Genomic DNA, 21,880 nt, shown 5'->3' on the forward strand with positions numbered 1-21,880 from the left:
CTCTTTAGACCTGTGGAATACTGCTCAATTAAACATTTATTTTAATCTAAAAATGAAATCATCTCTTCACTTTTTGAAGTGCTCTGTATCTGCTCCAGCTAGATGAAGAGAATGGAAAGACTTTCATTAATTCCTGTGGTATTTGGATCAGACCTGTAGAAGGCCAACGTAAACAAAAGACTTGGGTTTCTCCGTAGTGCTGTCTTACTGTTTGAATTTTATGTTCTGCTCTCCTACCATATAAAATACTTGTATTGATTCTTTCTGTGTTTTCTGAAGCACAAAGCCCCACTGGCAAAAATGCTTGGCCTTGTCTCACCTAACTACATCTTGACCTAGATTCCTTCTGTAGTCTGTAAAGAGAAATGAGAATTTTCATCTCATCTCTGGGCAAATGCTTAAGAGGAGAGGGATGATCGTATTCCAGATGTGCCTATCTTTTTTTGTTATCTGTAGAGGTGGTCAAGGTGAAATGCTTAGACTTCTGATTTTAGATGTCTGAAAGTAGGTGAGATTCATCTCATTGGAAAATCTAATAGCAAAATGAATCTCCAGTTCCTTACATAGGTACCCCTCCCCATCTTAAAAAAAACGTTTTGGTAATCATCAAAGAAAAAAAAGCTGACAACTTTGTAAGTTAAATTCCTCCTGCTCAAGCTGACATCAATATTTCTTACGTTGCCAAGGTAAACTCACCTGTATTTTGTTTAGAGGAACTAGAAAAACACTTACCTTTCATTGTAGAGTCTAGGTGTCAAGGGTGTCACATGAAATTATGATTTTTGTGACAAAAGCAGATTTACACCAGGAGCTTGGCTAAGAATTACCTTTTTTATTCCCATTAGGCTACCAAACAATATCAGAAAGTAATGAATTTTGTGGACTACTAAACTAGTGTGGAGTCTGCAAGTTAAAACATTTTCTCTGTTGTTATTATTTTATTTCCAAAAATATGTTTTCCTTTCCGGTTTCTCATCCATTTAAGTAATTGGAATATGTGTTTCAGAAGAGTGGGAATACGAGCGACAAGGAAGAAATAGCTGCTGCGATGTGTTGGTTCACTAAAGTTGCAATGGTTGGTTCAAGTTGGTTCAAAAAGTTTCAATGCTGTGTCTTCCAGAGTTGATAATTCAGAAGATCCAGTGTATGAGAGCTTAGAAGAGTTCCATGTTTTTGTCTTAGCCCATATTTTGAGAAGACCTATTGTTGTAGTAGCAGACACAATGTTACGAGACTCAGGGGGAGAAGGTAAGAGTTTTTCATTAGAAATTTATGCACCTATGTAAACTGAATCAATCGTCAAACAAAAGACCCAACTGTAGCATATCTGAGTGTTTATGGGATAGCTGCTGCCTTTTTCTGAGAGGAAAAAAAAAAAAAAAAGAGCAGAATTATACTCAATCCATTTCTATTAGATAAAAGTAATAAATAAAGGATAATTATGTAAGTTTCGCTGAAAATCTGTTTATCCTAGATATTTACTATTAACTTAATAATCACCAAATTACAGAGCACAATACACTTCTTACTGGTCTAGGTTAACAAGGTTCTAATTTTGCTGTGTTATTTTGGTGCCCCATAAAACTCTGCATAAATCAATCTAATCTGACTTTGAAAAATTGAATTTTAACTGTGTATATCTTGGCTTTTTGTTTTTACTAACTCCTTTGCAGCCTCTCATTCAAAATTTTCCAGAATGTTATATTCAGTTTGCACATGTGAGCACACAAATGTTAGATCCACATGTGGAGCCAGCTGGACAGCTGTCTGAGCAGGACTTGAATGATGAAATTAATCTCTCTTACTTTTTACCATGAACTAATAGAATACTACTTAAGGATAGTATGTTGTTTAACTAAAGGGGAATGTTTGGTTGATTAAAGGGGGATTTTAAACACATGATGGAGTTTTACAGAAATTTACTTCCACAGGAAAGTGCTGGGTAGTTGCAGTTTCCATTTGAATTGTGAACTACAAGTAATGGTAGTGATTACTTGTAGTAATTACCATTACTACAAGTAACGTTAGCACAATTGTTACATACAATAGAGCCAAGATTATTGTCTGTTCTTTGACACAGTTTTAAAAAAAAAAATCTCATGTTTCTTTACAGCGTTTGCACCTATACCATTTGGAGGAATTTATTTACCACTTGAAGTTCTACCTAACAGATGCCATTGCTCACCTCTTGTGCTAGCCTATGATCAGGCCCATTTCTCTGCTCTTGTTTCCATGGAACAAAAAGATCAACAGAGAGAACAAGGTATGCTATAAACACAGCAACCCAAGGGTATACACTAAATGCAATGCACAGAGTACTTTCTTCTACCTGTAGGTATATTTATCTATTAGGAACAAAACAATATCCGCTAAATTTTATTGCTGCATTCTTAGGAGTTTAAGTGGTCTAATCACAAGACTGGGAGCCAAGAACTCTTCAGTCCTAATCCTTGTGCTGTCACTGCTTTTGGCACTTAAACCTTTTCTGTCAGTTCCATATATGTAAATAGGTATAGTCATAGTTACCTACTGTGCTTCTGGGTTCTTGAAGGCCTTTGTTACTATGGGTTGGTAAAGTGTTTAGAAGACTGTGAGTCAGATTACTATTGAAAACTCCTGTAATGGAAAAATATCTCTTCTAGTGTGCTAAACGTATTTTTCACATTTAAAAACATGTAGTCGAAATGTTTTTGTCTTATCATCTTGCTGTATTCTGTTTTACTTCGGAACAGTGACAACAAAGTCTGACCAGATATTTCTGTGTGAAGTTTGAGCTTCCTGGATATGGGATTTGGAGTGACAAGAGCTTCAGGACTGGATTTGTTCTTGCATCAGTAGCCTAGGAGCTAGCTATAACTGCCCTTATTTGGAAGACCTGTTTGCTTAATAATAGAAAGCTGTGAGATGAATTCCTATCTGTCTTTGCTCCTTTTGTGGGGAAGTGAAAAGAGTTTTGCCAAAAACAGGGTGAGGCTTCAGAAAAATTCAGTGGAGTTTTGCTGTTAGGCATGAGTCCTCCTTTTTTTTGCCTGATGACGCTGCAGAGGTGTTTTAAATCCCTTACAAATGCATATACCTGTAAAGTAGACATGGAGTGTGTGCTGGTTTTTGAGATCTCCTGAGTGAATTTCATTTAGTCCTCCTTCCTAGAGAGTAGTTTAGAGGCAACTAAATAGCCTTCATTTAATTTCCTAACCCTATTTGCATTTCATCTGGTTTTGGATGTATTGGGCATTTTCCATGCGCATGAGACAGCATGCTGTAGCTGTGCAATGTAGAGAGCAAGGTGTTCATTAAAATGATGCAAAGGAGGAAAGAAATGCTCAAACAAGATTTTGTTGTAGACATCTTCGTGCAAGAATTTGACATCTAGTTAAGTCGTCCTTGGAAGGAGCAAAGAGTTTTTTACATGAGGTTGTGTGAGATGGGAAACACTCTACAAAGGGTTGCATGGGGTATTGGCAAACTTTGTGCTGGTGAAGAGGAGACTGAATCATAAGACAGAAATGGAGAAAAAGGTTGATCTCAATGTCAGATATTCAATGGGAAAATCAATCCAGTCCAACGATTCAGCCTTCAGTGGCACATAGCTATTTCAGGGATTTGTAGTAGGTGCTTGGCAATAGGTCTGGCCTTTGCATTATACACTGGGACATTGCAGCTGCCTTCCAGCCCTCAATCTGTAGAAGAGCGGCCCTTAAGGAAAATGCTTTTCACATAGGAACCATTTCCAAAGCAGTACACTGAGGTATGATGTGAAACACCTTGTGAGAAATGAAAGTCTGCAGAGCAAATTCATACCATTTTAATACAGTAATGTGATATGAATGAAGACAAACTTTTGGAGAGCTTTTTTAAGGATACTGTTTCACTGTTGATGATTACTGATGATACACTGCAGCCAGGACTGTAATGTCAGCATGCTATTAAGTTAGCAGTGCCTGCATATACGTCTATGTTACAAATTGTAGAGTTGTCTTGTTGTAGAACATGGGTCCATGTCTTTGGTCTTGATCCTTTTTAGGTCTGAGTTCTGTTGGTGGTGAAACAAGACAATTTCTGGAGTAGGCAGAGTCCGTTTCTGCCTTTCTAACAATTGGGATTGGAATAATATCAGTAGACTGACAGCAACCTCATTTATATCAGGCATGTCTATCTGCCTTTATACAATACTTCGTTATCACAGGTCTTACAAGAGTCTGTGTGCATAAATAGTTTGATTGAATACACAGAACTTAAATCTACAATAACTTTGCAGATAGGGTAACCACCACGCACCAAACCTTTTGCTGTTGTGGCATCCTCTAAGTGACAGGATTGACGAAAGGTAGTGAGGGAAACTACTGTTCAGCTGCTCTGACCCTACCTCTCAGTATGTGTTAAAGTATTCAGTGGTGCCACCTACTGAAATATTCCTAATATTACAAGCGGGGTATTCCTGTTAATTACACACTGCAAGATCTTGGGTTTGATAACAAGGTCATACATTCCATTTCTTCCACAAGTGCTAGCAATAATGTTTAATATACTTCTTGTGGTTAGAAGCTGTCTTTCTGTAGGATTCTCCTACACATGCAGTCACACAGGAAAGGTGCTGGGAGAGAAAAAGCTACCAAATATCCAGCACAGCATCAGTAACATTAAATATTGGCTTTGTTCATGTATAAGTTCATCCAGGTTAATTACAAGGGTTGTTGAATCAAAATAGTATTTGTTTTGTATGATCTGATTTTGCATGTTTTACTGCAGGGCCTTGAACACACAGGCTTCAATTCTGTGGAGCAGCAGAGAGCACTTGGCATTAAGTTGGGGATGAAGGGAATGCTTTAGCTTTCAGCTGCCAAGCTGGTTGCTGTTAGAGACTGCAGCAGTCTAACGGCAACCACAGCATTGCTATTGTTCTTCCAATGCTGTGACAAGAAATAGATTGGCACAAGGATGCTCTAATAATGCCTATATTTTGTACTTGTCAGCATAGAGATGTTAGCAGCTTTGGCACAGAGGAAGGGAGAGCCACAATTGTTAGAGTCAGAAAAGAATGGCACAGGTGCCACACAGTACATGGCCAGATTTTGAACTATCAGAATGTAGCTGAGAGCTCTACAACTTCTTAAAAGGAGCATCTCTGATAGCCAGGCTATTCACGACTCATAGGTTTTATACTCTAACCATGTAACCAGATGTCAGGAGCAGCACCTGAAGCTGTCTGAACTATTGCATGTACATACATACATGTTGAAGCTGCTGAGAAGCTCTCTTGTGGAGGAGACAGTATGTCCTATATTTGTGAAATATGTGTGGTCAAGTAAATGCTGATGTGAACGCCTGAAGTTCTGCTTTGGCATATAGTTGTTTATCAGATCATTTTGAGCACTACTATAAACGTATATAAAAAGAGAAAACATGCCAACATCCTCTCGTCTAGAGAGGATTTAAAACACATTTTGACACATCTTCTTTTCACCAGCACATAGCTGGCATTCTGATGGTTACTGAAGGCCCTCTTGTTTTGAAATCCACAATGTCTGATTAAAAATCTGTGAATATTTCTGTATTCATGCAGCCTATATTTATGCAGGTGTTTTGTATCTTTGGTGTTGGAAAATAAAGACCAGCTCTCAACTGCCCCTAAGACTGCTTCATTGAACTTAGAGCTTCCCACAGTCCCATGCTTTGACAGTCAATCAGCAGTGAAATGGCTGCCCACAATTAGTTTGCAGTAATGAGTGCGAGAGGTGTGACAGTGGTTTTTAAGAGCAGTATGTCAGTATCTGTGTCAGCATTTTATTTTACTAGTATTTTCAGAAATAGTTAAATTGTTCTTCTTTATAGAAGATTAATAATGACATTTGAGGCATGAAGATGAGTGCTGGGAAGCATTGTGACTTCACAGAAGGCAATACAGCCAACTGAGGAATGGCATGGAAGTCCTCGTTGTATGTCTTAAAACTGCAGTGGACAAAATAGCTGACGTTACTTTTGACGTATCCTATCTGTTGGCATTAGGACTTGTAGACCGAGTTTCAAATAGTGTGGTTTCAGCTACAGAGCATCCAAAACCAAGTGTAACCAAACTACCTCATCAAAGTTGCAAACTCTGCTGTGACTGGGCATCAGGAAGGTGCTACAATCTGTTGGGTTTGCTTTAGAAATGAATGTGATGGATCCTGCTTGCAGTCCTAACACTAAAATACTTTTCTGTCAGGAAAAGTGGGGAAATCCTACAAGAAACTCCAGCTATCAAACAGAATTCCCCAAGAGAGAGGAAAACTTTTGCAGTGAAGGTAGAATTTTAAAACTCCATTACTTTAGCAGATACTTTTTGCATGAAGATGGTAGAGCTTCATACAACTTCAGAATATCCCTTAGAATGAGTATACAGTTTCCATTCAACTCAGAGTTTGAAAAATAATAGTTAACAAATTTCTGTGTGAAGAAGGAGACAGTATGTGTCATAATGTGTACATTAGTTAAGAGAACAGTGACATGCTATGGACAATCAGCTCTTAAGCTTTGTTTTGTACTTTGATATTAAGACTTCAATAAAAGTGAGTATCACTAAACATTTTTAATAGGTGTATTTTCAGTATCAGTAGAACCAGCCAGCTTTAAAAAGGTTTCCTTTAAAATTTGTTTATAAAAATGATTATTTATTGAACTATATGAAAACTAGTTAGTTTCAATCTGTCCTTAGAAAAGAAACTCAAATTTACTTTTTGAGGTTTATATCCCAAAGAGACTGATTCAACTCTTGGTGACAGTTCTTTGGTCCACACTTCCCAACATCACCTGCCTCAGGATCACATTCCCAGTTCTCTACCAGGCTGTACCTGTAAGGTCAGGTACTACCAGAAGTGGAAGTGGTGTGTCGTAAACTTATAATGCTGGTCTTTTCTAAGTTGCCTTCTTCCTTTAAATGGCTGATACATTGCATTTTAAGGGCAGTTGTAAATCCAGTCAGTACCTGCTAGTAATTCAGTTAATTGGAGAGTATGTGTTTTCCTTGGGAAACATGATCAGTTAATTGTGTTCTCAGTTATTCCCGCCCCTTTGATGCAATAATTTCATTGAATGCAGCAGGGTAAGCCCTCGTATTACACCAACGAGTGTTAAAAAGTGTGTTCAGTTGTCAACTCTGCTGTACATTTCTTATGTTCTTGTGCTTCAGGAGCTTGCTTTACAGTGTATTTTGAACTGTAGAGTTAGACTCTCTGCTACTTATTCTCATTGAGTTTTTTAAGGAGCTAAATTATCTTACAATATTAATTTCTGTGCTTGCATCTTACAGCGGTATCTGCAACTAAAGTTGATAAATCTCCAGCTGTTCTATACTATATTTGCAGTTAATATGGGGAAAATATTTCAAGAATTACCTACTATAAGCAGTAGGGGGCAACGTCTCCACAAAATTTGTAGAGATTTGACCTTTTTATTTCCAGTCTGCAAAGATGAAAATACATATATACTTTCTGCAGTTGTCAAACTGTCTGAATCAAATACTGGCTTCAACATGTTAATCTAAAATGCAGATTAAATTTCCTGCATTCTGCTAGGTGAGGAACAATATTTGACCAAAAATGCTGTACCTTTGTTTTGACCACGTATGTTTTCTGAACTGCAGAAAATATTGTAAACAGCATATAAGCAGTAAGTGCAATCAGTTTCAATAATTCAGTACCATGATGTTTGGGTGATTTCTCCAGGTTTCTTTGTCCCTTGGCTTTGCTGGAATGAATACCTAGGCAAAGTCCTTAAGGGTTCTAGTATAGAAAATTAAATTCCTTGATTGGTTGTCAGAGGAGCAGCAGTGACCTGCACCATGCTGAGGATCCCACCCAGTCCCTCAACACCTTTTTTTTTTTTTTTTTTTTTTTTTTGCCAATGAAATGGAAGCAAATTGCTGGCTTTAATTAAAGCTGAGAGTGTTTTTTCTCTTAGTTTCTTGCTGTTGATGAATGATAGACACTCTGTAAAATCAGACTGCAGTCCCTGCATGCTGAGTATAAAGCAGAGTCATTAAGAGATGTGTCAGAAGGCAGAGCCCTAGCAGAGAGGGGAAAGGACAGAAGAGCCAAAACAGCTAGACAGTAATGCTGGGATGTAACAGCAGTAATGGTCATTTCACTACACTCAAGACAGGCCTCAGACTGACCTCTTAACCCATATATATGTTAATCTATGCTCCTCAATTTGTTAATTCACAGTTTGAGTCCAAAATTGCTGTAACTGCATTTTGCTTTGTTTCTTAATGCTGTTATCAATATATTTTTGTTTCTTTGACAGTGGAAAACAAAAAGGTACTAAACTGAAAAGACAAAATAATTAACAAGTATGTGCATCTGTGTGAGAAAGGCAGGAATATTTCAACTTCTTATTGCTTTCTGCTATTCTAACCGCTCTGTCTCCAGGAAATGTTTATTGTGCATTACAGAATGGCAACCTTGTTCTCCCAGAGGTCTCCCCTCCTCCACAGGTGACTGTCTTTCACTCCATGAGCAATCAGTGTATTAACCTCTCCCTCTCCTCTTCTATTGCACAAACATCAAAATAGGGAAATGGAGCCCAATATAAATCATTTGTGGTGCTCTGGATGAGACAGTTCTGCAGCACACTCAAATTCTGCCCTTCTTCTTCAACCAGTTATGCTGCTTTTCACAGCTGAATCATTTTTTTAATCGTTTTTGTTTCCCCCACCAAAATCCTTGTTTCTTCTCTACTTTAGCGGTGATCCCTCTGACTGACTCTGAACACAAGTTACTGCCTTTGCACTTTGCGGTCGATCCTGGGAAAGACTGGGAGTGGGGAAAAGATGACAACGATAACACCAGACTGGCCAAGTAAGACTTTTTCTGTAACTTTAGTGTTAAGCAGTAAAATGTCTTGAGCCATACCTGATTGAAGTATTGGGAGAACTGCTCACAGAGAGGGCTTTGTTCATGTTTTCTGGTTACATGGGAGAAGACGTGGGTGGGTCTCCAGCTGACGGTCACAATTCAGGCTGCTGTTACATCTCTCCCTGTTAAGAAGTATTGCTTTTTCTTTCAGGCTTTTTGACTGTTTGTTCCCTTCTTTTTTCATCCTTAGTTTGATTCTGTCTCTTGAGGCAAAGCTTAATCTTCTACACAGCTATATGAATGTAACATGGATACGCATACCATCTGAGACACGGGTAAGGTAAACTTCCACCTCGGTCTAAACAAGATGAGAGATACGAGGCACAACAGGGTGTTGTGTAGGGACTGGCCAGCTGCCTGGAAACACCTCAGTGTCCTAGCAGCAGGGACAAGTCACTCATGGCTCATTGTCATTGCAATCAGTCTTATAGATTTGTCTAGTAGTTTTAATGACACAGTTGCTTTTGTATCTTTTGCAACTCGTACTCTGTTCCGAAATGTATTTTCTAGCTTAATCTTTCTGTTACTTATTTCAGTAGTTCGTGTAGTTCAGAAAAACCTTAAGAGACCTTTTCTCACCATTGTTTTCTCAGAACTTTGGCTTGCTCTCCTAATGCCACTGTTAGGTCACCAATCCCAAGTCCTTTCTCTTTCTGAGAATACATTTGCACCCCTGGACAGCTCCCAGTTTAGAGTGGCTGACAAAAGTCCACAGACTGGCACTGAACTGGAGCCTGGTTCTTTCAGAAAGCTATTTTAGAACCATGCCCAGCTGACATCTAGTCAGCTGCAAATTTCTCTGCAAATTACATTGAATAGATTGAGGGGTTAGTCTGGAGGCAAAAGGTTGCTAGGAGAGGATGGAGGTGATTTAGACAGCCTATACAGATGGGATTTGAAGGGAGGAACAGAACACAAAAGGAGAAAGCATTTAACATGCTGCAAGAGGGGAAACATCCATTTTTCTACGGTTTCTACAGTGGTAGCTACCACATCAGAAAAAGGAGAGGCAAAATGGTCCTGTAGTTGTAAGCTGTGAGCCTAAAACTTGTGGGACCTGGGTTACCTCCCTCTGCTTCACACTTGCCCCATGAGCATGGTCAGGTCGCTTTAGCACTCATTTTCTCATTTGCCAAGCGGGGATAACAGCTCTGCTCCTGACTGGGTGGTGTAGTGCTCAGGGATTCCAGAGAGAGAGAGGACATTTAAGTACCCAGGGACAAGAAGTAGGCGTGCATTTCTATACTGGAAGTACATACATCTCCAGAGCTTTTTTTTTTTTTTTTCTCTTTCTCTGAATCATTATGGTTAGTTAAATGTTTCATATTTATATCTAGCAGATTTTAGCTTCATGGTGCCTGAAAGCAAGACTAAGTTTTGCAGGAGGAAATGAACAGAGCCACATTTTAAAGTATCCTAGGGTCCTCATTATTGCATTTTCAAGAAAGATGTTTTACCACCTTACCTAAAATATAAATTGGAACTCGGACTTCTGACACCAGTTTTATCTGCACTGTATTTCCAATAAGAATGAATACACCTCATTGTATTCCTCAGTCTGCTTGCTGAAGTTTAATATTACAGGCAAGTTGTTTAGCTCTGGTGCATCGAACCTGTGATTTTCATGCACCAGAGACCTGAACAATGAAGAAATCAATTTAAATAAGTCGGTTGTTGAACATAATGAATTTTGAAGTATTGCTACATACAGGTTTGTGTGCTGCATCCCCCTCACAACTTTCAGCAGAACCTCATTTCCCTTCCATCACGATATTGTCAGTTTCTTTCCCTGCTCTCTGTCTCCCCCCTGGCTGAGAGGCAGCCTGTATTGTAGATGCTTCCTACTGAATGGCTGATCTCTGTATGCTGGCCCACCACTCAGCTGGTCAACACAAGCAGGGAGGTTGAGCTGCAGCCTTCCCCTCGACAGGAGCACTAACTCCATTATTCAGACACTGATTTTCACAGAGCCTCTGGATGACTGACCTCTGTCCTACAAATCTGCTTGAAATGAGCCAAAAGCTACTGTAGGAACAAGCAAGATGCGTAGTCAGCACAGCCAAATAAGCTTTATTTGGTGAAGAAACAAGTCTAAAATGTCAGTGCATAAATTAAAAAGTACATTTAAAATCAGTGTTAAAATCTATGTTGGATTTGGGGTTGGTTTTGCACCAAGTCCCTGTATGAAGCTGATTTTGCTGTATCTAATTATAATTACTTTTCCATAGCAGGCCCCTTTGGCTCAACCAGAATCCCCTACAGCTTCAGCCGGGGAAGACGTTCAGTCTCTGGCTGACTCAATGGACTCGGACCGAGACTCCATCTGTAGTAATTCCAATGGCAATAATGGCAAAAACAGTAAAGAAAAAGAAAAGGACAAACAGAGGAAAGATAAAGACAAAACCAGGACGGATTCAGTTGCCAATAAAATAGGAAGCCTCAGTAAAACCCTGGGAATTAAACTGAAAAAGAATATGGGTGGTCTTGGAGGCCTGGTGCATGGCAAAATGAGCAGAGCCAATTCAGGGAATGGAAAAAATGGTGACGCAGTAGAGAAAGTCAAAGAGAAGAAGTCTAAGTCTCGAAAAGGGAGCAAAGAGGAATCTGGACAGTCTGCGAGCACTTCTCCATCTGAAAAGACCACTCCATCTCCAACTGACAGAGCTAGCAACTCACCCATTGAAAAGATGAACACTAAATCCTTCTCTGACAAGCAGTCTGACCCATGGAAGTACAGCACTGATGTGAAACTCAGCCTAAATATTTTGAGAGCTGCCATGCAGGGTGAACGAAAGTTTATTTTTGCTGGCCTTCTTTTGACCAGTCATAGGCATCAGTTCCACGAGGAGATGATAGGCTATTACCTGACCAGTGCACAGGAGCGTTTCAATGCAGAACAAGAACAGAAAAGAAAGGATGCTGAGAAAAAGGCTGCACTGAATGGGTCATCTAGTAGGAAACTGGAGCCAGAAGCATATTCAAAAGAAAAATTAGAAACATCTCCTCAGGATAGGGCATCACCCGTCTTGCCTCAAAGCCATACAACTCAGCTGGTTTTAAAATTTAAAGATCGCACTAGTCCCACTCCTGGGTCATTTTCTTCACCTAGTAATGGTGCTAAGAAAAGTGGACCCATTCCGGTATCTGCCCACTATAGCCATACGCCACCTGTTCAAAGACAAAGTGTCATCCATTTGCATGATGTCAACTCCAAGCCATCGAGCTTCCAAGATGATACCTACAAGCCAGTGGTTGGCACCTTAAAAACCTGTGCCACCTATCCCCAACAAAACAGATCACTGTCTTCTCAAAGCTATAGCCCAGCCCGGATATCCGGTATCCGTACAGTGAACACAGTGGAATCGCTGAGCTATGCCATGCCTACTGAACACAAGTCTCAGACATACACAAATGGATTCAATACCGGCGATATTAGAGACTGCTTAGAATATGCTGATGAGGATGCTCCTCAGACCTGGTTGAACAATGATAAAAATCAAGGCAGAAGCACAGTTTGCCCATTATATTCCATCCAGCAGAACCGCTGTAAGAAGGAGAACTGTTCCTTTTATGGTCGTCCTGAGACTGAAAATTACTGTTCATACTGCTACAAAGAAGAGTTAAAGCGCAGGGAGAGAGAAAGCAAGGGACACAGGCATTGAGGATTCTTCCGTGACTACTTAGTTTTACCATTTTCTTACTTACAAAGTAAACAGTGTTGAATTGCAGTAAAAGGAATCCTTAAAAAAAGAATAAAGGATTGATGAGTAAATAGTGTCTAGCTTTTCGCTTTTCTGGGGCAATGAGGAAATAATAAGATTAATTTATCATAAAAAAATATTATTTTCCATTTTGTCAGTGTCTTTTTTACATATACTGGTAAGCTGAAGGGTTGTTTACTCCTTTGTCAGTGCTGTGTATATGTTTGGTCAAAAATTTACTAATGGTGCCTGAATTTACACTGACATCACTCAGGTAGTAGAATGATAGGGAAAAGTCATAATACTGGAGACGTGGTGTTGTAGTAAGGTAGTATCTGCCTTGCAGACATTTGAAATTCTATAGCTATTATGAGAGTATTTTTTCCTCGGTAAAACCTAAATTTTTCATAGCCTTTTTTTTCAGGAGGGTAGTGATTTTGCATACTGCACATTTTTAACATGGCAGCATATTGCATTGCTACTAATGTTTGTACTCACTTCAGTCTGAATGATTCTGGGAAAATGGGAGTGAAAGGTCTGAATTCATGAGGGCTGTAGCTCTTCCCGATTTTAAGTTCTTACCAGTTATTTCTACATTTCCATAAAAAAAAGTAGATTTGAGCCACTTTTATTTGTACTGAATTTTTAAACGGGTTTTATAAAAAATACATTACGACTTGCAAGACTTCACGTCGCAAAAATCCCACACACTATAGTTTTGGGCACCTGAATTTCAGTAGTATTTTCATTGCTGTTAAAATTAAGAGAAATTTTTAAACAAAATTAAAATATAAAAATTTTATTAGATGTGGGAAATTTGATCAACAGCTAGGAAATTAGGATCATTTTAGAGCTGAACGAACTGCTTGTCAAAACAAATGTATTGTATCAATTGATTCCCTCAGCCATTGCATTAATTTAATCATTATATATTTATTTCTTTCTCAACATTATCGAGTGATCGTTACTGCAAACGTAACTACTTCTGAGCCTTTCTTGAAGACTTTTGGCTCCACCTATTTTTGAGTCTTCTCCTAGAAGGAGTTATATACCCACCAGAAGGTTCCAAGATGGCTATAAAATACCTCCAATATGAATGGCAACTCCTAGCACAGATTTGCACAAGTCTGATATCCAAATATTTACATAAGTATTTGCAATATTTTTGAAAATAAAACTTTCCTTATAGAAACATTTCTGTAAAGCAGACACCACAAATACTGTTACAGTAGGCGCGTGACATTAGGAAGTTTTCTTGAATATAGTACTTGCTGGCTTTGCACCCCTCCAGCATCAACTGGCATAATGTAGTAAGAATAGATATTTAGTGTTCTTACACTTGTAATCAATGGCTCATTACTGTCTACCCACATTTTTTTTTAAAAAAGAGCTCATTTTCCACAAATAGGTGAAGTACTGCCTTCAAGACTGCTTACTCTGCCACCTAAAGGTGCAGAACATGAGTTCTGCCTTACTCATTATGGAACAGCACTTTTCTGGCCCGCACAGGAAAGATTCTTTGCCAACGAATCTTTGTTTCTGATTCTTTTCTGCTGTACGCCAATTTTTACTCTTGACATGGGTGGCACCATTTCACTTGTGTACAGTTAATCCTAGTTAGCCTTGAAACCAAGCCTGAAATAGCCTGTGAAACAAGATCCACAAACTTAATGCTGACGTGTACTGGCTTTCAGGAAAAGTACGTAAGCTTTTGCTAATGTCCCACTGAAATTTGTGGAACTGAGCACATACTTAAAATTGACCATATCTTTAGGTTTTCTGCTGAATGGGAGGTTAAAAGAATAGTTTCAAAATAAGTCCATTAGCCACTCCTAAAAAGTCATGGTCTTTGCCACGTTAGCTGTTCCATGAATCCAGACCTGTACTTCGTATTTCTTGCCGTATACTGAGCATACGCTGAATGTTACTGAATTTGCATTCCTTCATAAAAGGGAATTATTGGTATGCATAATGAGAGGTTAAAACTCCATGTGACTTCTGTCCTCAAGGTAAGCACATTCTAAAACCCATGTCTCTGGTTGCGTACACTGGAAAGCAGTGCCCATTTTTCGTTAACTGTTGTGATTACATGTAAGTTGTCATTGCCAAAGAAATCTGTGACTGCAGATTGTGCTAAAACAAGCCAGATCATGTTAAAACAAATCAAATATCATACTTGATTGTATTTGTTGCTGAGACTGAGAAAACTGACAGGATAAAACTTTATGAAAAAAAAAAAAGAAATATTTAAGAATTCTTAGAGCCTTAGAGTAGCAGTAGCATTTGATACTCTGAGAATTGCTTCTATGTAAAGTTGTGCTTAAGAAATATTACATTAGCAGCAAATTACATCAACCAGTGTATTTAAGTCAGTTGTATCCTTTCTGAACGAGGAAAAAAGTAATAGCACATATGTAAAAATAAGCAATTACCATGAGAATTTGCAGTTTCCCATTTTTCAAAGGAGTTGTTTCTATAATATGTTTTTAAGATCTACTACTCACAAAAGAAAGAGGTCAATATTTAGATAAATTACTCTCTTCTAAATTATTGAATAGATTGTACCTGTATGTTAGATTATTTTGAAAAAGTAATTGGTCTTCTGAATAATAACGGGCTTGCCTGTATAGGATACCAAACTTTCAGTGTTCACTGTCATCCTCGAGTCACTCGGATATTTCCATAAATATTTACCAATATTGGATTGCTCATTTTAAAATATCTGTTGTATGAAATACTGACAGAATACTTTTTAGTTGTGCCTGTTACCTCAGAATCCTTTTCTTGGTATTTCTTTGAATAATTTGCTTAATATTGCTGTTTTCTTTTAGAACTCATCAAATATCCCACAATTCTCTTGTCCCTTAACATTTAATACTGAAAAGAAGTTGCAGGCCTACAACACAATTTGCCAGTTAAAATCTACCCATCTTCCTAGTAGTTGTCCTTTTTTTCTGGATAAGTAATACTGTGATTTATTTTTTTTTTTTTTTTTTTTTTTTTTTTTTTAGTTTTTTATTTCTGAGCTATTTGTGGCAGTTGTCTAAAGGGGGATACCATAGTTGGTTTTAAACAGTCCAGACATGCAGAAACAGCGCCTCTTCCTGAAGAAGTGATTGTCCCATTAAAAGAAGAGTCTAGCTATAAGAGGAAATTTTCTACCTATTTTTTTCAGAGAGAATTCCCAACTGCTCCTGAGTTGCATTGACCAGCACTGAAAGGAGTTGTGTCATTCCTTAGCTAGGTGTGAGAGGGAATAACCTTCAAATGTATTTTTCTGTTGCACTAAGTGGCTAACCTTTGACTGCTCTTTTGGTTTATTTTTCCTTACATTGAAAGCAAATGTAGCCCACAGGCCAGCAAGTCCTTTGCCGTGCCTAATCTGCCCTCTCTAAACCTTTCAGAGTTTGTTATTGTTACCACTTAGTCCCAGCCGTACAGAAAACAGTTTTGGTTTTGGAGGACCCTATTCGTTTCTTCTGTTAGCTTAAGTGGCTGCAATATACATGCATATTTTTGCATTTGTATGTGCTTTTTTCCCCTCTTTCCTTGATAGTGATTCAACAGTTGTTGAGATTTCAAAAGTACAGACTAAATCCTGGGTAGGCTACAGCTTCCCAGAACAGATCCAAAGTCATCGGGAGATATTTTGGTTGGAGGAAGCTGGAATTTTTTTAATGTGTGAATGTGCAATTTTTCTAATTTAAAAAAGGCTTAAACCTATTATGCTATTTTTTTACTTTTGTTCATAAACTCTGATACAAAGGTCTGTTCGTAACAGAGGACACCTGTAATACATAATGGGTTTCAGTCACACTTTATATTAAAGTTCCATTTAAAATGCTTTATAAAGAGTTAATAAACTATTGCTAGACTTTACAAGTATTTTTTCAGATGTGGGTATCAGTTGTAGCATATGGCTAACAAGCAGCTCATTCAGAAGAAGGTGGTGTAGACTATCAAAAGTAACGAGATATTTTGGATTTTAAAACAATTGATTAACCTTTTCTTATTATGGTTCATTAAGCTTTATAAATGCAATGGAAATATAGTGTGTGACCCAGCTTTCTTTAGCAATTAGTTCCTTCTTCCTAAGTCAAAGGTAGCATTAAGGGGATCAGTGAAAGAAAGATGCCGTACTTGGAAAGTTTTGTGTTGCTCATTTCTTAAGAAGTCTAAACAGGCCAAGTGAAGTCTTCAGAGTCATCTTTTCTAAAATTGTAAAACTCATGATGTGAGCAGTATTACTCGATACAGAAAGCACCAAGAGACGCTTAACGTGGATTTGCGCACCATTTGACTGCAGATCAAAGCAGTCTGTTGAGGCAATATCAGTCCTTGTACATATATAGGCATATTCAGGGTAATCTACTTCTCGTGTGATGAATGTGTAGATATCAAAAAATGCACAGCACAGATCTGACAAAATACTGCCCTCTAACTCTCTGATTCTGCAAACAGTTACACTGGTGCTCAACTTCACCAATATGAATAGTCTCCCTGACAGCAAGGAGACTGCTTATTTTCAGAAACTTAACATAACTGTTAAGAAAAAGCATAAATGTTTGTGGGATCAAGGCCTGAGCCTTTAGCCGGTGTTTGTTCCCCTCAGGCTGCCTGACGTTACTCTTCCAGTGAGAGAATCGATGAGAATGTCGCCTGAGGAGTACAGGGAAGCCTTAGGCCTCTTTGGGCTAAATCTGCTGTCCTCTGAAGTCTGTGGACAGAATCCCATTAGTAGTGGGGGCCTTAAATCAGGTGCTTCATGGACACACAAAATACTTGCAAGCTGGACGTGAAAGTAAAGTATGAGCTAGTAAGGGAGTAAGGTCTTCGTAACACTGGGAATGTTTTGCACAGGTAAAAAAACCCATACGTTAATAGAAACCACAATAATCTCAAATAAACATAGGTCCAGAGAAGCAAAATAACTGATGCTGATTGTAGATGGCTTTTCAGCTTAGTGTATTCTAAGTCTCTGTCAGTGTATTTGAAGAGTATTTGTTTTAGGGTATGGCAGCTTACGCAGAGGATCACCAAACAGTATATAGCATAGAATTTAAATTATTTCAGTAACAGACACTAGTATCTATTTTAATTTGCACATTAATTTCCAGTGTATATGACTAAAATACTATGTTGTTAAAAATGAGAGGAAAACAACACAAAGGTGTTTGTAAGTATGTTCTGTTTGTAGACTTAAGGCTGTATTATGTTGGAATTTTACAAGCCAAGTTTAAATTGTAATATAGAAATTATTTTTATATTATTTTCAAAATATGCTACAGAGCAATATTTTGCGCCTTTATTATAAACAGGGTCATCATTTTAGTAGGTTACCTTCAGAAATGCTGGTAGAAATTAACGATGAAAAGAAAGCTTTGTAAATGTACTTGTTGTTTCTAACTGCTCTGTCTGTTGTGCACATCTATGTCTAATGCGAGTTGAATATACAAATTTTTAATTGAAAAGCTTTAAATTTTTCTTTATATATTTTGGTACAACACTATCGCTCCCTATTTAATTCCACTCTTCCTTCCAGTCCCTACCAATAGCCACTTTTATAAGCAGCTTCTGAATAAACATTCATCTGGAAAGTCTTCTTACTAAATGAAACATTTCTGCGCAGATATTGATCGACTTGGGACATTCATAATACACCCTGAATCCATTGGAGTAGGATTACTTTACTTCTTTAAAAAACAGAATCAAAAATTTATTATTCCTTCAAAATGAAAATCAATAATTAGTAGTGCAATCATTTAGCATCTGTGGGAAGAAAGTCACTCTAGATCATACAAATGTCATCCTCTAACTGGCAGATACATTGTCTCTTTATATCAAATATGCATTAGCTTCTTGCAGATTAAAGTGTTCAGATTTTATTTCTTCATAGTTCTTTGTACTCTACATATCAATTACTGATGAACTGTGCAAAAAAGACTTCGCAAACTAATGCATGTGTTGTTAGGAGTCAGCGTAGTTCTTAAAATTCCATAACTTTCACGGTTTAGTTTGTTGGGGTTGGTTGGTTTGTTTAAGAATTACTATCAAGGTATGTACTGCAACCAAAATTTTCAAATCTGGATAGCTAACATTAAGATTCTGCATCTAGGTTTCTCCTGGTTTTAAGATGTACTAAGCATCAATTTCTGTGGGAGCAAAAGCTCTTTCTTGGTTTCAGAAAATCAAGTGAGCATTACTCCAACGCATATTCAGGGCTTTTCCTTATTAGTCTACACTTCAGTCAATAGAATTTACATTTTCTCTTCAGTGATTTTTCCATGTGTGAACAAATAATTGGGCTTATTCATAAAGTGATTGCTTGAGTATGGAGAGACTTGCCTTGTACCAAAACACCTTATAATTGTCCATTTAACTGTTGTGTTCTCAATGGGGCTAGTGTATTCCACTGATTTCGGGGGGGATATAAGACTTTTTTTTTCTTGGATGTCATGATCACTCTGTTTGGTTTGTTTGTTTTTCCTCTCAAGTGAATATGCTGTTCTGATTGCTGTTTTATCTCCCATTACCTGAATGCATGTACTGTACCAAAAGAATTGAAATGGCTGATGCACATTTGCACTGTGGAACACGCGATATGGGTAAAAGCCACCATGTTCTAAACAGCCTTAAAAGTATGACTCTCTGGGGACTGGGAGTCATTTAACTGGATGCAGCCTCTGTCCCACTTCCTCGTTTAACCATGACTGTAAAACACTCTAGCCTGCTGTAGTCTATGTAACTGTATGCATATTCATCTGAATAACCTGTAATCTTAAAAGAAATTTTTCTTTTAAAAAATGTAATTCTTTAAGTGTTAGCGTGTCAGGAAGCCTTAGCCAAAAGAGGAGATGGGGTAAAAATAGAGAGATAGTGGTAGCTAGCAGAGTAACCATGGCACCAAAATACTGAAAAAAGGGAAAATATTTAAGATGTGTCAAAGACTATTTCCTGTCAAGACTGGAAGTTTTGTAGATCTTCCTGTACTCTGGGAAACCAGAGGAATGTTGTTTTGCCATTCATCTCTGCATTTAATGTAGTCTCTTACTTTGTTGCAGAGGTTTGCTGTTGGGGAAGGGAGAGAAAAATTGCAGGTTTTCTTCCCTTCTTAAACAAAGCAAATTCTACTGTAGTGGCAAAATCACCCGAGATTGCAAAAATATGATCCAACGGTAGAACTAAACAGTGCCTAACTCCTGGGTGTGAGTTGTGCGTTTCATTTTCATTTTGCCCCTTTCAAATGTTTTTTTTAAAAAGGGGGGAGGGAGGGGAGTTTAAAGAATAAGCTTGTACGATAGTGACCCAGTTCTTTCTTTGTTCGTGTGAGAAATCAATATAAACATGAAAATGGAATTACAATGGATTTGCACTTTCCCCCCTCAGGCAAGCTGAGAGGTAAAAGCCACCTTTTTAGGTAAAGCCCATGTAACTGCTTTGCCACAGAATAAAGTTAGAACCCCTTGGCACAGCAACTTTGCCTGATGAAGCCTGACAGTATGTCGGGAGCCTGAGAGCTGTGGCCCACCTAGCCAAAATGGAGCAAGTCTGGTCATTCTTGCCTTTAAAAAAAAGATACAGTTCATTGTGGCCAGTGATGTCTGAAGAGCATCTTTGCAGTAAAGATTAAGTGGAACGCTGCCTTGTTGTCATTTGCCTCCAGGTTTAAGTAACACAAAGCCTCTTCCCCATCCTTTTGGTTAAAATAGGCAGGAGATGTGGCAGCAAAACATGGCCTCTCAGGCTCAGAGAATGCCCTATGTCTCCTTTTAATGGGCTTGCAATCAGGTATGAATTGAAACACAGCCATGTGGGCGTGATAGAAGCGCTCTTGTCTCTAAACTTTGCAAATTGTGTGCACTTATGTTTTAATACTAACAGAAATTAAGCAATGATTTTATTGTTTATTTGCTCAAGATTCTGAGTACTGTAAATACAGTCTTTGTATAACGCACATAGTGCATGTACAGTACAAAAAATGCTTTTCCCTTGGAGATGCTCAAAGAGCTTTGCATGCACATGATACCAATCTCTGTTCATTTACCATGAGCCAAGGAGAACAAACAGGATTTAAGACTAGATTAAATAATGAATGGAAATAGCCACATAGACCTAAGCAGCTAGGAGTTCCCATCCATAGTAAAGCAGGCCAGCTTTGTATAAAACTCTATCCCAATGATCTAGATTAGTTTCGTGCTATTTCCTGGGGAGGAGCAATTACTACTGTGTCTTTTCCAAGCCCATTGCTCTTACCCTGCTAACTCCACGTTGCATTTGTAATGTGCAAGCCTTACCATGATTCAGCTATGAATCAGTTTTTCAAATCTCGTAGAGCTCTTGTTTTCTTACTGGAATCTGTCCAGAGCTTTATTTTGCATTCAATTTTAAGACATAAAATACAGTTAGAAACTTTTCATAATGCCTTGAAGTTGACTGTTGTGTGGCTGAAAGACTTTGTTCTCCTTGGAAGGCCTTGTTCTTCCTCATTGGTTCTTGTAGTTGAATGCAACATTGAAAATATCAGTGCTGTTTACATGTAGTTCTGCCATTTGGTATAGTTTATCTTTTTTGTTACACAGTTCTGTGTTGTTAAAACCCAATGCCTCTCAGATCCAGGCAAATCTGGAAGGACAGTCTGAATTATTATACACAAAAGGTGTATGTAGCTAGTTCATCATAACTTTACTATTAGATAATATGCCCTCCCCAAATTGTTTGTACATCTTTTTCTGTTCCTAACATTTTTTCTTTCATCTTCTGCTCTCTTGGACAAATTCTAAAGCTCTTTGTCCTTAAAGCCTGTGGTAGGTTTTCCAATAAAGACGACTTGGCTTTCTCAGTTCAGTTTGCATATAGAGTGGCTTGTCTCCCAAAAACAGAATTAAAAGAACACAGATGTCACACCCTTAGTTTATAGAAGTTCATTTACTCATTAACTGAGTGTCTCTGTTTAATTATAACCAAAGCTAATTACATAAAGTTTAAAAAATCAGGACAGGTAATAAGACTCCTTCTAATAACCTAGCAAACTCAGCATTTTTAAAACAGTAGAAATGTACAATAAATGTATTTGTACTTGAAGTCCATATTTCAAAGAAAGATAGTAGCTGGCTGTCACTGGAGCTTAAGTAAATGTTAATAAGGAATAAAGCAAGTCTCACTGATTTTTGTTGGCTAAGAATTCAACTTCTTGGTAGTCATACCATCCTCATTTTTCAGAGTCTGAGTTTGGGTTTCTTGTTGTCTTCTATAATTTCATACTATTTTAGCAAAGATTGATTTAGG

General features: G+C 38.0%; 1 protein-coding gene across 6 annotated transcripts in view; it reads left to right on the plus strand.

The window, feature by feature from the left end:
- Window positions 1-12,666, plus strand: part of OTUD7A (OTU deubiquitinase 7A) — a 147,118-nt gene extending 134,452 nt beyond the window's left edge. For 5 of the 6 annotated variants that reach the window (XM_030015270.1, XM_030015268.1, XM_030015272.1 and 2 more), the window contains 5 exons: window positions 1,121-1,248; window positions 2,114-2,263; window positions 8,723-8,837; window positions 9,085-9,169; window positions 11,123-12,666. In XM_030015270.1, coding sequence (XP_029871130.1) covers window positions 1,121-1,248; window positions 2,114-2,263; window positions 8,723-8,837; window positions 9,085-9,169; window positions 11,123-12,556 — 1,912 coding nt within the window. In that variant the 3' untranslated portion in view covers window positions 12,557-12,666. The remainder of the gene's footprint in view (window positions 1-1,120; window positions 1,249-2,113; window positions 2,264-8,722; window positions 8,838-9,084; window positions 9,170-11,122) is intronic. The other variant, XM_030015274.1, reaches the window with a different exon arrangement.
- Window positions 12,667-21,880: the final 9,214 nt, after the last annotated feature.

The sequence above is a fragment of the Aquila chrysaetos genome, chromosome 5 (genome assembly GCF_900496995.4).
Source record: "Aquila chrysaetos chrysaetos chromosome 5, bAquChr1.4, whole genome shotgun sequence".
NCBI classification, from domain to species: Eukaryota; Metazoa; Chordata; class Aves; order Accipitriformes; family Accipitridae; genus Aquila; species Aquila chrysaetos.